General features: G+C 21.2%; 6 protein-coding genes across 6 annotated transcripts; 3 read left to right on the forward strand and 3 right to left on the reverse strand.

The window, feature by feature from the left end:
- Positions 1 to 67: 67 nt before the first annotated feature.
- On the reverse strand, positions 68 to 928 carry PBANKA_0106800 (conserved Plasmodium protein, unknown function; the record flags this gene model as incomplete). Its single annotated transcript, XM_034568282.1, has 4 exons — positions 68 to 129; positions 292 to 384; positions 471 to 697; positions 834 to 928. The coding sequence occupies 4 exons, from the start codon at positions 926 to 928 to the stop codon at positions 68 to 70; spliced, it is 477 nt and encodes a 158-aa protein (XP_034419667.1).
- Positions 929 to 1392: 464 nt separating this feature from the next.
- Positions 1393 to 4644, forward strand: PBANKA_0106900 (heptatricopeptide repeat-containing protein, putative; the record flags this gene model as incomplete). Its single annotated transcript, XM_034568294.1, has 1 exon — positions 1393 to 4644. The coding sequence occupies one exon, from the start codon at positions 1393 to 1395 to the stop codon at positions 4642 to 4644; it is 3252 nt and encodes a 1083-aa protein (XP_034419668.1).
- A 588-nt stretch (positions 4645 to 5232) lies between these two features.
- PBANKA_0106950 (sorting assembly machinery 50 kDa subunit, putative) lies at positions 5233 to 6597 on the forward strand (the record flags this gene model as incomplete). Its single annotated transcript, XM_034568305.1, has 1 exon — positions 5233 to 6597. One exon carries the CDS (start codon positions 5233 to 5235, stop codon positions 6595 to 6597), a length of 1365 nt encoding a protein of 454 aa, XP_034419669.1.
- A 467-nt stretch (positions 6598 to 7064) lies between these two features.
- Positions 7065 to 7475, reverse strand: PBANKA_0107000 (conserved Plasmodium protein, unknown function; the record flags this gene model as incomplete). Its single annotated transcript, XM_034568316.1, has 2 exons — positions 7065 to 7097; positions 7188 to 7475. The coding sequence occupies 2 exons, from the start codon at positions 7473 to 7475 to the stop codon at positions 7065 to 7067; spliced, it is 321 nt and encodes a 106-aa protein (XP_034419670.1).
- A 1052-nt stretch (positions 7476 to 8527) lies between these two features.
- Positions 8528 to 9480, reverse strand: PBANKA_0107100 (proteasome subunit alpha type-2, putative; the record flags this gene model as incomplete). Its single annotated transcript, XM_034568327.1, has 2 exons — positions 8528 to 9126; positions 9372 to 9480. 2 exons carry the CDS (start codon positions 9478 to 9480, stop codon positions 8528 to 8530), a joined length of 708 nt encoding a protein of 235 aa, XP_034419671.1.
- Positions 9481 to 11315: 1835 nt separating this feature from the next.
- Positions 11316 to 12390, forward strand: PBANKA_0107200 (conserved Plasmodium protein, unknown function; the record flags this gene model as incomplete). Its single annotated transcript, XM_034568338.1, has 2 exons — positions 11316 to 11346; positions 11732 to 12390. 2 exons carry the CDS (start codon positions 11316 to 11318, stop codon positions 12388 to 12390), a joined length of 690 nt encoding a protein of 229 aa, XP_034419672.1.
- Between the last annotated feature and the right edge of the window lie 74 nt (positions 12391 to 12464).

Raw genomic sequence — 12464 nt, forward strand, 5'->3', positions numbered from 1 at the left:
GAAATAAAATATAGACACATTATAGGATATGTGCTATGACTATATTGAAGATGTTAGTTCTTGAATTTTATTCGTCTATATTTAGAAGTTTATCAATAAGTTCCTTAAATATTTCTTCTGCAACAAATTCTACAAAAAAAAATATAAAAAACCAACACCTTGATGAATTTGTTTTATTGTGGATATATATCATTACAACATCCGTACACAAATATATTATTTCATTTTTTTTTTTTTAATTTTGCACACAATAACGCTGCAAATTTTATTATTTTTTTTTAATTTTTTAACCTTCATTTTTTTTTTTAATTAATGTTTTATTTTGAAGAGTATCATATATTTCGAATGCCATATTATCTGTGCATTTTTCTCGTATAGTAATACCTGGAATTTCCAAAAAAAAAAAAAAAAAAATGAAAAATATTCGAAAATATATTAACATTTAAAAAAGTATTAATTTGTTTTTGTACCTCTCAAATTTAATGAAATAATATCCTTTAAGTTCTCAAAAATATCACAATATCTATAATCATAAACAACTTCAATATCTCGATTGAAAATGATTTCGCTAGTTGGCTTTATTTTTGAATACCGTCCTATTTTTTTCATCTTAAAATATGGATATTTTAAAATTGTATGTTTATGTATCATATCATTTTCACTTACATTCCTTATTTTTTTTATTCGCGTTCCATCTCTGTAAACAAATTTAATTCATTTCTATAAAGTTCATTGAATAGTGTATGTATAAATCGTAGTATGCATGTAAATTCCTCGTTTTATCGGAGCTATTATATGATTATAAAATCATATTTTTCATTTTCTTTCTTTACATTTTAGGGTTCATAAACTGCTTCCATTCTTTAGCACTTTTAAAGTGTATCATGCGCGAAAAAATTAAAAACTTTTTTTTTTTTTCCATTTTCATATAAATAATGTGAAATGGTAAGGAAATATTTTTTTTTTCTTTTTTTTTGAAAAACTGTGAATATATTGAAAGAAAAAATAAATATAGAGTTTTCAGTTATCCATATATTTGTTTCTTTTTTTGTACTAATTGATATAAACTAGAAAATAAAATTGTTAACATCAATTTGTAGCTATATTGTATAAATATATATTTATATAATAATTTTAATTGGTAAAAAAAAAAATATATTTCGTTGCTCGTATACATATAAACAAATAATATTGCACACATATAGGATCCCTTTAAATAAAGTATTTTTTTTTATTTTAAACTTGTTAAGTCGAAATAGTAATAAAACAAAAGTATTGACTACATAAGCATGAATATAAAATACGCGAAAAAAATAAATGTATAATCTATAAGTTTGTATGCAGAATTTAAATTAATAAAATTGGCAAACATGAGTTTGCCAAGCCAGTATAATGTTCAACTATTTTTTAAAAGGTTTTAACAATTGCAAAAACAAAGTTGATGTTGACCATTTAAGTAAACAATTTTTAAAACACATTTATAATTTTAATGCATACGAAATATCATTATGTTTGAATAAATTTTCTAAAATAAATTATCATGAAAAAGATTTTTGGATAAAAGTCTGTAGATTAATCACATCAAATGATGCGAATGTTTTGAGACGCTTTGGAGTTTTAGGGGATAGACAGTTGGCAAAAAATGATGAAAAAAATGACGAAAAAAATGACGAAAAAAATGATGAAAAAAATGACGAAAAAAATGACGAAAAAAATGATGAAAAAAATGATGAAAAAAATGACGAAAAAAATGATGAAAAAAATTTCCTGGCCTTTTTTAATTTAGAAGAACTATGTTTACTAGTAAATGCAATAACAAAAGTTAACATAAAAAATGAAACAATATTAAAATTAGCTTCAAATAAAATTATAAATGAAATAAATATCAATAAACATACTATAAATGTGTTGAAATATATTTCTGAATTTAGTAATAATAATACTAGTGTAATAAATAAAAATATTTTATATGAAAAAATTAGAAATATTTCAGAAAACTACAATGAAATAAATCAAAATTTAACAGAGAAAGATATAAGTACACTTATCCAATTTATATTAGAACAAAAAAATGGAAAAAAAAATAATGTTAATAATAAATTGAATATGCCAAATAATATATACAATGAATTTAAAAATGAAGAAAATAATATATTACATAAATTAGAAACAAAACTAATTGGTAGCTTGCGTAAAGTTAACTACATTAGTGAACAGAGTATTGCTTTAATTTTAAATGCATGTAGTAAAGGTTATGAAAAAAATAAAAAATTATTAGAAATTCTTAAAATAATAATAATAATGAAAATAAAAAATGAAAATAACAAATGTTCAGATATATTTATAAGTAGCATTACACATTCATATGCATCATTTTATTATAGAGACAAGATATTATTTAATTTAATTTCAGAATATACATGTAAAAATATAAATAGTATAAATATAAAATCGCTAATTATTATTTTAAACAGTTTTATTAATATTCATATTATAAATTTAAAATTGTTTAATACGAGTCTAAACAAGATATGTGATAAAAAAATTATCCAAACGCTTTCTAATCAATGTATATCAAACTTAGTTACAATATTAACAAAATCGTATAATTATTTAGATCGTGAAAAAGTGGATTATATTTTTAAAAGTATCATAAAAAGAATCAAACAGGAATATATAAAATATTTAGAAATGAAGAAAAAAAAAAAAAAAAATATATCTAATTTCACTAAAAATTATCATGAAGTAATGGAAAATTTATTTATTTTATCATTTTTAACTAAGCATTTGACAAACATATTAAACAATCTTAGTAAGTTAAACTATGCTGATAATAATGTTTTTGAAATATTTACATATTTAATTTTAAAAAATAAAAATGATATAAATAAACTCGATTTTATGAATATTGCAAGTGCATATTCTAGACATGGATATATAAATAAAGAAATATATGATATTGTAAAAAAATATTCAAAAAAATATATTATTTGTTCTGATTTAAAATATGTAGAATTTATTAATATGTTTACAAGCATTGCTAACTTTTATTTGCTTGAAAAAAATAACATTATCAACTTTAAAATATCAAAAAATGAAACAACTAATAACCAAATAATTGATCATAAAAAAAACGAACATTTGAAAAATGAATTTAAAGATATTCTAAATATAATAATAAATATACTTAAATCGAAAAATATTTCAAAAATTGAAATGAAACATTTTAATGAAAATGATATATCTCAAAAGGGCGAAAAGACAAGAACAAATTTTCAAGAATATGATAAAAAATATAAATCATATAATTATAATAATTCCATTATTAAAGATAAAAATATTATTGAAAATTTAAGCATAAATCATTTATGTAGTATTTTATCAACATTAAGTAAGTTAAACATCCATGACGATATTATTTATAAACGTATTTTAAATAATTTAAAAAAAAAAATATTTAAAATAAATTCGAAGTGTTTATCTATATATTTATTATATATAAGCAAATTTAATATAATTTTAGACCATTACATAAGATCAGTCTTATCAAATTGTTTTATAATTACAAAAGATTCTATGATTTCTAAAAAAAAAAATGAATTAAATTCTACTGTATTATTTGAAAATAATAAAAATTATATTTTAAATAAAATGCAAAAGTTATATTTGCAGCTAAAGACAAATGATTTGGTAAATAGTGTATACATTATTAGATGTATAATAAAGAATGATTGGGAATATAAAAACAATATATTTATAATTTATAGATATTTAAATAATATTTATAAAATAATTTCAGAAGAAAGTTATAAAATTTGTAATAATAAAAATAAAGAGAATTTAACAGATTTTCCTAATATTATAAAAATAGACGATAATGATATAGATGAAAAACAAAATATGAAAAATAGAAAAATGAATATACATTGTTCATCTATTTTAATAAATACACTAATTATTTTAAATACACATATATATAATAATTATTATTATTCAAAACTTATTATATATTTATTATTTTATACATTTAATCATATTTTTGAAATGTTGAATCTTGATATTTCAGTTAAAAAAGCAATACATATAAAATCAGATAAACAAATAAATCACATCAAAAATGTAATAAAAAATAAAATCGATGGCGCTAGTATTCGACAATTAAATATGACTGCTTTAATATTATGTCATTTTATCCCTTTAAATACAAATATTTATATGAAAAAACAGATAAATCATAATGAAAATATGCCAAATTTTATTTCTCCCTTAAATTCCAACTTATATAAATATCCAACTATAATATTATCCTTTTTATGGTTTTTTGTAAAATATACACCATTCGCCCATTTTGAAAAATATAACTCTATATATAACTATACTACAAGCAATAAAATTTTAGTTAATTATAATTATGATAATAATGATTTATATTTTAATTTCAATGAAGAAAAAAAAAAAAAAAATATTGACAATAACCCCTCTCTTATTCCCCATGTTTCCCATAACGAAATAAGCATTTACTCGAATATTTTGAACATTTTAAAAAAAAAAAATAATAAAGAATATAAAGTTTTTTCATCATTTCCGATTTATCTGTACTATGTTGACATATTGATAATACCGCGCGCTTTCGCAAAATTTTAATGGCCAACTAATTAGAGGCTGTTAATGTCACTAAAATAGTTAAAAATGTTAAGAACAGTTTAAAATAATTTGTGCAAATGTATTTGTTTGTAAAGGGGCATATTCAACCGTTGTCGCAAATTTTTTTCGTACATGCTTATATATACGAATGTGTTGCACTTTTTATATTTTCTTTGTAAATTTTTAAAATATGTTAATATTTTTTATGCTTTTCATACCTTTGAGACGACTCTACTATGAAATAATTTTTTTTTTTTTTAAACATGAAATACTATCAATTTTTTAATGTTTTTAAAGTCACCGAAAAAAGGAAAATAAATATATATTCATGCGTATTATTGTAATAATACAATAAGGTAATGAATTTTTTTTTTTTTCAAACTAACATGCTGATGAATATTCATCAATATTGATAACGTTGGTTAGGCATTTCTATTTTTGTTACTTCCCCATGATAAGTAATTTCAAACGCAATTGAAAAATTGCATAAGTGTATAAATATAAATTGGATGAAGAAGATGATAAGGTAGTTGGAAAAATTGAAAGCACTTTGAAAAAAACTGAAAAATTTTGAAAAACTTTGAAAAAATGGAAATAGATCCTCAGCAAAAAATAACTGACGTAACAATAAATTTGGAAGGAATTAACAAAATTAAAAAAACAAAATTAGAATTTATATTTGAAGAATTAAAAAAAAGTAAAAATATCGAAGAAGTTTTTTACAATATCGCACAATGTAATAACAAAATAATTAATTTAAACATTTTTGATGAATACCCAGTTGTCAAATTAAATAGTTTAATAAATACTCATATAATAATAGATTATATATTTAAAGAAAAAAAAAAAAATTATATTATTGGAACAAATGTTAATAATCGTGGTGAAATATTTGGAGATATTGAAATAAATTTGCCATATATTTTTAAAACAATAAATAGTATTGAGCTTAAAGCAAACATAAGTAGCTTATATACTAATAACTTTTCAATACGATTTGTATTACCATATATAAAATATTTTAAAGATTGTAAATTAGTTTTTGAAACATACGTATCAGCATTTAACAATATAAAATGTGGATCATATACTATAAAAACAAATTCTATTAAAACAAATTTAGTTAAAAAAAACCACTCAATTATTTGGGAACTAAATCTTAATAAAATTTATCATGAAATAAATAAAAATTTTATCCCGTCAGACAATATTCTTAAATTTCCAGATAACCATATTAAGAATACTATAAAATATATATATAAAAAAGATGAACTAAATTATGTACATATAAATAATTATGAAAAAGACAATGAAAAAAATCAAAGTCATTACACATTTTATCCAACTTCAGGATACTACTATGAAATAGAAAATGAAGTATCTTTACCTTATTGTGAAGCAAATTTTTTTAAAAACCATTTTAATTTTTTATATGCTAAAAATATATTAAAAAATTTATATTCTTATATACATTTTAGTAATGGAATAAAATATAATTATAATAAAAATAAACAATATTATTTAAACAATTTCAATTTCACTGGTAGTATAGGAAGTTCGTTAATTTTTCGGGGATTTGAATATAACTCTATTGGAGCTACAGAAAAATGTTTTAATTTTAATGCACAAAATAAAAAATATGATATTTCTTATAACTATTTAGGGGCTAAGTTTTTTACTAATATACAACTTATGTTTAAATACATATTAAATATTCAAAATTTTAATCCTATGTTATTTTTTTATATACAATTAGGAAGGTTAAGTGATCATTTTTATTTTTCTTTTAATCAATTAAAAAAAGATACTCGTCTTTCAGCAGGTTTTGGGGTTATGACATATGTTCAGAAAAATATTGCTCTAGAACTTTCATTAAATTTTCCAATATTACATCAGTTTACTGACAAAACTAAGTTTTTTCAAGTTGGCTTAAATTTCAAAGCTGCCTTGTAATATGACACATCATCTTATTTTGTATACCCTCATTCCTTAATTATTTGATTTTTTTGTTTTCTTTTTTTATGCACATATTTATACACTTATTTTTTATTACATTCCTAATGTTATATTATTGCATATTTTTTTTTTTTAAATATAATTTTTTCATATTTTTCATTTACTCGCTTTAAATGTGGCAAACAATGATAATAATACAAAAAAATTAAAATAAGTAAAAATAAATGAATACATAAAAGTGAATAAACTAGCGAATATGAATGAATATCTTCGTCAGGAATGCATAAATTATTGTTACAACGAAATGATTTTGCGAAAAAATAAAACATAAAAAATAATAAAAATTTTGAAATAACAGAAAAGTATATTCGAATTATTTACGCCTTTGTATTAAAATATGTTCCAAGATATAGCAACTATAACTTGTAGCACCCAAAGGGTTAAACTCGAATTTCTTGTCTTTTTTAGGCCTCTCCCTTTTCGTATAATTGTTTGTTCTATACAAAAAAAAAAAAATAATTAAATGAGTGGATAATATGCGGATAATAGATGGATAAAGCCTTTTACTCTATTTTTTAATTAATTACTTCTTTATAATATTTATCAGTTTCATACAGAGACTGACAAATAGGAACAATTGCCATAAAAGCTATAATCCCGTAAAAGAAACGCATGATGGGCACTCTGATTGCCTTAGGTAAATTATTTTCATTTTGTGCTTGATTATTACTTGTATTATTTTTGTTAAAATTTATATGACTAGTACTTATGTGCCGTCCAATCATATGATTAGTATTATTCTTTAATTGGAAAAGGCTGTTTTTGTTTACTATCCCTTTGTAATAGTTACAAAATGTCGTCTTAACAAGATTCATCTTTTATTTATAAAGTAGCTAAGTGCTTATAAAATAATTTCTTTATTTCCCTAAGTAAATCATATATATTTTTTTTGCAATTTTTTTAAACTTAAATGCTTTATTATTCTGGGGATATCCCAAATGTGCAAAAATGAGTTTAAAATCACTTCTGGTATTTAGTACGATCAAAATAGTCAATAAATAAATATATATATTGTATTATTTTTTTTTTTTATTAACAGGAATAATATTTTGATATATTATTTTTTTAAATATACATTTTAGCTCTATACATTCATATTATATCTGTATTTTTATGTTTTTTTTTTTATTTTGGCTATATTTTTATAATTTTTTTTTTGTTCTATTATTTGTGCAAAAAATTATGACTAATTCATAATATATTATATATAATAGCTACATGCCGATTGCACGCTTTTGTTTTTATACATTTTCATTTTATTGGGTATTTTATTATTATTAATATATTTAGAGGTATTTAATGCTATTTCCGTGTTAGTATTATTACTAACTCAATATGTGTACCTTGAAAATTACCATGTTAAAATTTTTCAAAGTTTTAAGAAAAAAAATTCACTATACGCAACACTCAGTATAGTTTTGTACAAATAAGTGTGAATTATCAATTATGTTATTAATTTTGTTTAAACCATAATAATGATAGTCATTATGGCACTTTTTTATTAATCTCCTACTAATACTATACAGAGAATAGGATTTAGGTATTACTTACACATTTTGTGGATTTTGTAAAAAATATATATTTTTTATTTATGTATACAAAGCGAATTTTTATACAATTTTTAATATTTATAAGTTGGAAAAGGTGGAAAATATGACTTCCATATTTTCATGAGAATGTATATATAATTAAAAAAAAAATAAATAATGGAATATAACATAATGCAGCATAAAATGGTAAGAAAGTAAAAAATGAAATGTGTGTGCACAAAATTTTTTTCTATTCTTTTTGATTAGGAACCTTTTTAAAAGGTATCGTATTTATTGATCCAATTATTACTATTTATAATTGTGTTTGTTCTTTTCTATTATTCTATTTCTATTAAATAATCTTTAATTTCATTTGGGGTTAGTATTTTAAAGGTATTATTATTACAAACAACCCCTATTTCAATATTCTTTTCATTCATAACACCTTCATAACTTTCCTTTAGAGTTAATATGGCGGTATGTATAGCATCTTCAACTTCTATATCACTATTATATCTTTTTTCTAAAAAAGAAATATTATTTTGATAATCTTTTCCTATGCATGTTGCCATCCAATTAAAATAACATCCTGATGGGTCGATTTGATATAAATGATAGCCATAGGTATCAACACCACAAATTAATAAAGATAAACCAAATGGTCTAACCCCTCCTGTTTGTGTAAATTCTTGAACAATTGATGCTATTTCTTTTACAAGTTCTTTTACTAATATTTCATTTCCATATTGTAAAGAATATTTGATAGCTTCTTTTCTTGCTTTTTTCAATAAAACTCGAAAATCACCAGGCATACCAGCATATACTATACCAATATGATCACTGATTTGTTGAATTTTGTAAATACTGTTTTCTTCAATCAATTCGTTGGGAGTTTTTTTTTCCGTGGCAATTATTACTCCGTTTTTTGCCCGAATTCCTACAAAATTGAAATAAACAAATAAATAAATAAATGAAGTGGATAAGCACAATAAATGGTCCCATAGAACTAGTACAATTGATAAGGATATAATCTCAGCTTTTCATATTCTTTTCTCAGAAAAAATTGTTAATGAAGTATATTCATGAAATTTACAAAATATTTTAAAATATGATGAGTATACACAAAAATAAAATATTAAGGTAAAGATTAAAAAAATGGAAAGAAATTTATTATGAATTTACCTAAGGCTGGTGAACTACTGGATACTCTATTTAAAGCATACTCGATTTGTACTAATTTCCCAGTTGGGCTAAATGTTGTTAATGAAAAGTTATATTCCCCATCAGCCATTTTTTCTTTTATTTATAAATATGTTTATAAAAATTTAAATAACTTTAAAAAGGTGTATCAATCATTCAAGCATAAGAAAAGTTGTACATAAATAAGCTTATTATATGTACCTATTCACTATATATATAGAAAAAAAAACAAATATATATCAAAGAGCCAACTATATTTTATATACTTAATTTCTCGTTTAGAAAAATAAACTTCCTTAAGAAAAAATAAATATATCAGTAGTAAATTTTGTTTACTATAGCTTTATTTTTTTTCTTTACTTTTTTTTAGAAAGAGGATAACATATTACACATATATATAAGGATTTGAAATGGCTACATATTATACTAAATCATACATAGCATATAATTTATTTATAATATAAATTAGAACACATTAAATTATATTTATATGTGCAATTATAATCCTAGGTTTTATTGGCAATATTCTATCAGTTTGGTATAAAAAATATTTCCTTTTGTTATATATATATATATATATATATATATATATATTTATATTTATATTATAGTATGCATTATTTTTTTGCTTTTTTTTTTTCTATGAAATATTTATATCGTACTTGGCTAATGTATATTATGCATACTAATATATTCGTCGAAACATTCATTGTAAATATATCTATATAAAAATTATTAATTTAGTAGCCTTTTATGTACATCCTAAGAACATTATTTTAATTTTTCTTTTCATATAATAAATTATTTTTATATATATATCTTTTATTATTTGATTTTAAAATGTGTACCTTTTTATTTGGTATAACATAAATATTTTTCACAATTTGAAAGCATTACAATAAACAAAAAAAAAAAACGAAATAAGCATTATATATATTATAAATGCATAGAAATATAGCATTATATAAGTTTGTAAAAATTTGTATTTTTGATACACCACATTTTTGTATAAAAAACATTTAATAAAAATAAAACCCCAAACCCTCCATACTATTTAAGCCATTGCTTTTGTTATTTGACGGATATACAAATGGGAATGCTCCTTTTTCCTTTACCCCTAATCAGTTTTTATAAAAAAAATGTTTAGCAAATTAAAAATAAAAATATATATAGTTTTCCTTAATCCATTTTATAACAATGCCATTTATTAACACAAATATATACATATATATATATATATATGGCCATATAACTGTCTATATATTTTACTAACTTATTTGTAACATATCTATGGTTATTCAAATGTCGTGGCTCCATTTTGTTTCGCACACACAAATAAAACGATAAATTGAGAAATAGAAAAGTGATAATAATAAAATAAAAATATATCGTAAATTTGTAAGCGTTTAGCATATCCCACTGAAGCTAACAAATTTTTATTACAAACAACGAAATGAAAAATAAGTTTTTTTTTTTTTTTCACTATGTATGATTTTGTTCCAACAAGGAATTGTCATACATTTTGTAATAAGAAAGTTATTTAACTTATAGTTTTTATATATTCTGAATATTTATACTTAAAATAGTTTAATGTCTAAAAATTTTATTTCTCTTTATTTTTTTACTTCATTCTTCTATATTTCTATATCATTGTGCAAAAAAGGAAGGGAAATGTTGAGAAAAATATATCAAGACATGTATTAATTTTTTAATACATTTTAGTATAACCTTTTTTTTGAATAAAGTATAATTTTCAATTATTATATTTTTTTGCATTTCATATTATGTTTAAAATATTATATGAACATATCATATTATTTTATAATTTTTTTTTTAATGAGCTTAATAAATTCTCTATTCTGTTAATAATAATTTTAGACAGAATTAAATAAAAATATAAATTACCTTTCAACTATTTTTAAAATTATGGAAAATATATATGGAACAAACATATCAGGTATATAAGTATTTTTTTTCTGCTTTTTTTTATATGGAAAACGGATTGCTAATTAAATCATTTTCTTTTCTTCATTTTCTTTCTATATATACATATCTATGGGTTTGTGTGCGCAACTTATTCTTAAATTTTTTTTCATTAATACGCTGCCATATATTTTTTGCATGAGCATGACATGTAGTTTATGCATTTATTCCATTATTATTTAAATAACCTGAACAATTCAGGAAAAATAATTGCATTTTAAATATATTTATTTTGTGCGAAAGTGGTTTTAGCACTCTAAATGAACATAGTATTATGTATATCTCATTTGTTTATTGTACTTTTTTCCATTTGATCTTTTATTAATTATTTATTTTCATTTGCTCTATCCATGTTCAAGTTAATACAGATGAAGCAGATAGTAATGGGGAAAACGAGCAAAGAAATACCCTTGATGAAGGGGGAATTGGGGAAAAGGGGAATGATGTAACATATATTGAAAAAGAAAATGATGAGAAAGATATTGAAAAAGAAAATGATGAGAAAGATATTGAAAAAGAAAATGATGAGAAAGATATTGAAAAAGAAAATGATGAGAAAGATATTGAAAAAGAAAATGAAAAAATCGTTGAAAAAGAAAATGAAAAAATAGTTGAAAAAGAAAATGATAGCAATTCTAAGTGTAACGATTGGGAGTTGCAAAATAAAAAAATAAGATCATGTAAACACCAATGGAAAGGGAGTAGTATATTTGGTAAATTATTTGATAGCGAATCAAAGGATTATATAAAATATAATACAAGTCCAGGATTATTAGAAAGAAGCGAAAATATAAATGATAAACAAAGTAAAAATATAGGAAATAGCAAAGCAAATATTTATTATCAATCAAATAGAACAGACACAATTAGTATGTATAATTTTAATCCTTATCAATTGGGATATCAGCCAAATAACGGCTTAAACCCGTCACAAGGTTATGTATTTATATATCCCCATATAACTAAAAACTCTAAACCCCCAAAAATAAAAAAAAATAAAAAATTAGCATGTTGTTAAAAAGGAGAAAAATGTACACAAATATATAATCCATCTTTAAATTTATTTTCTACAGACGTATATATATATATATA

This window comes from Plasmodium berghei, assembly GCF_900002375.2.
Source record: "Plasmodium berghei ANKA genome assembly, chromosome: 1".
NCBI classification, from domain to species: Eukaryota; Apicomplexa; class Aconoidasida; order Haemosporida; family Plasmodiidae; genus Plasmodium; species Plasmodium berghei.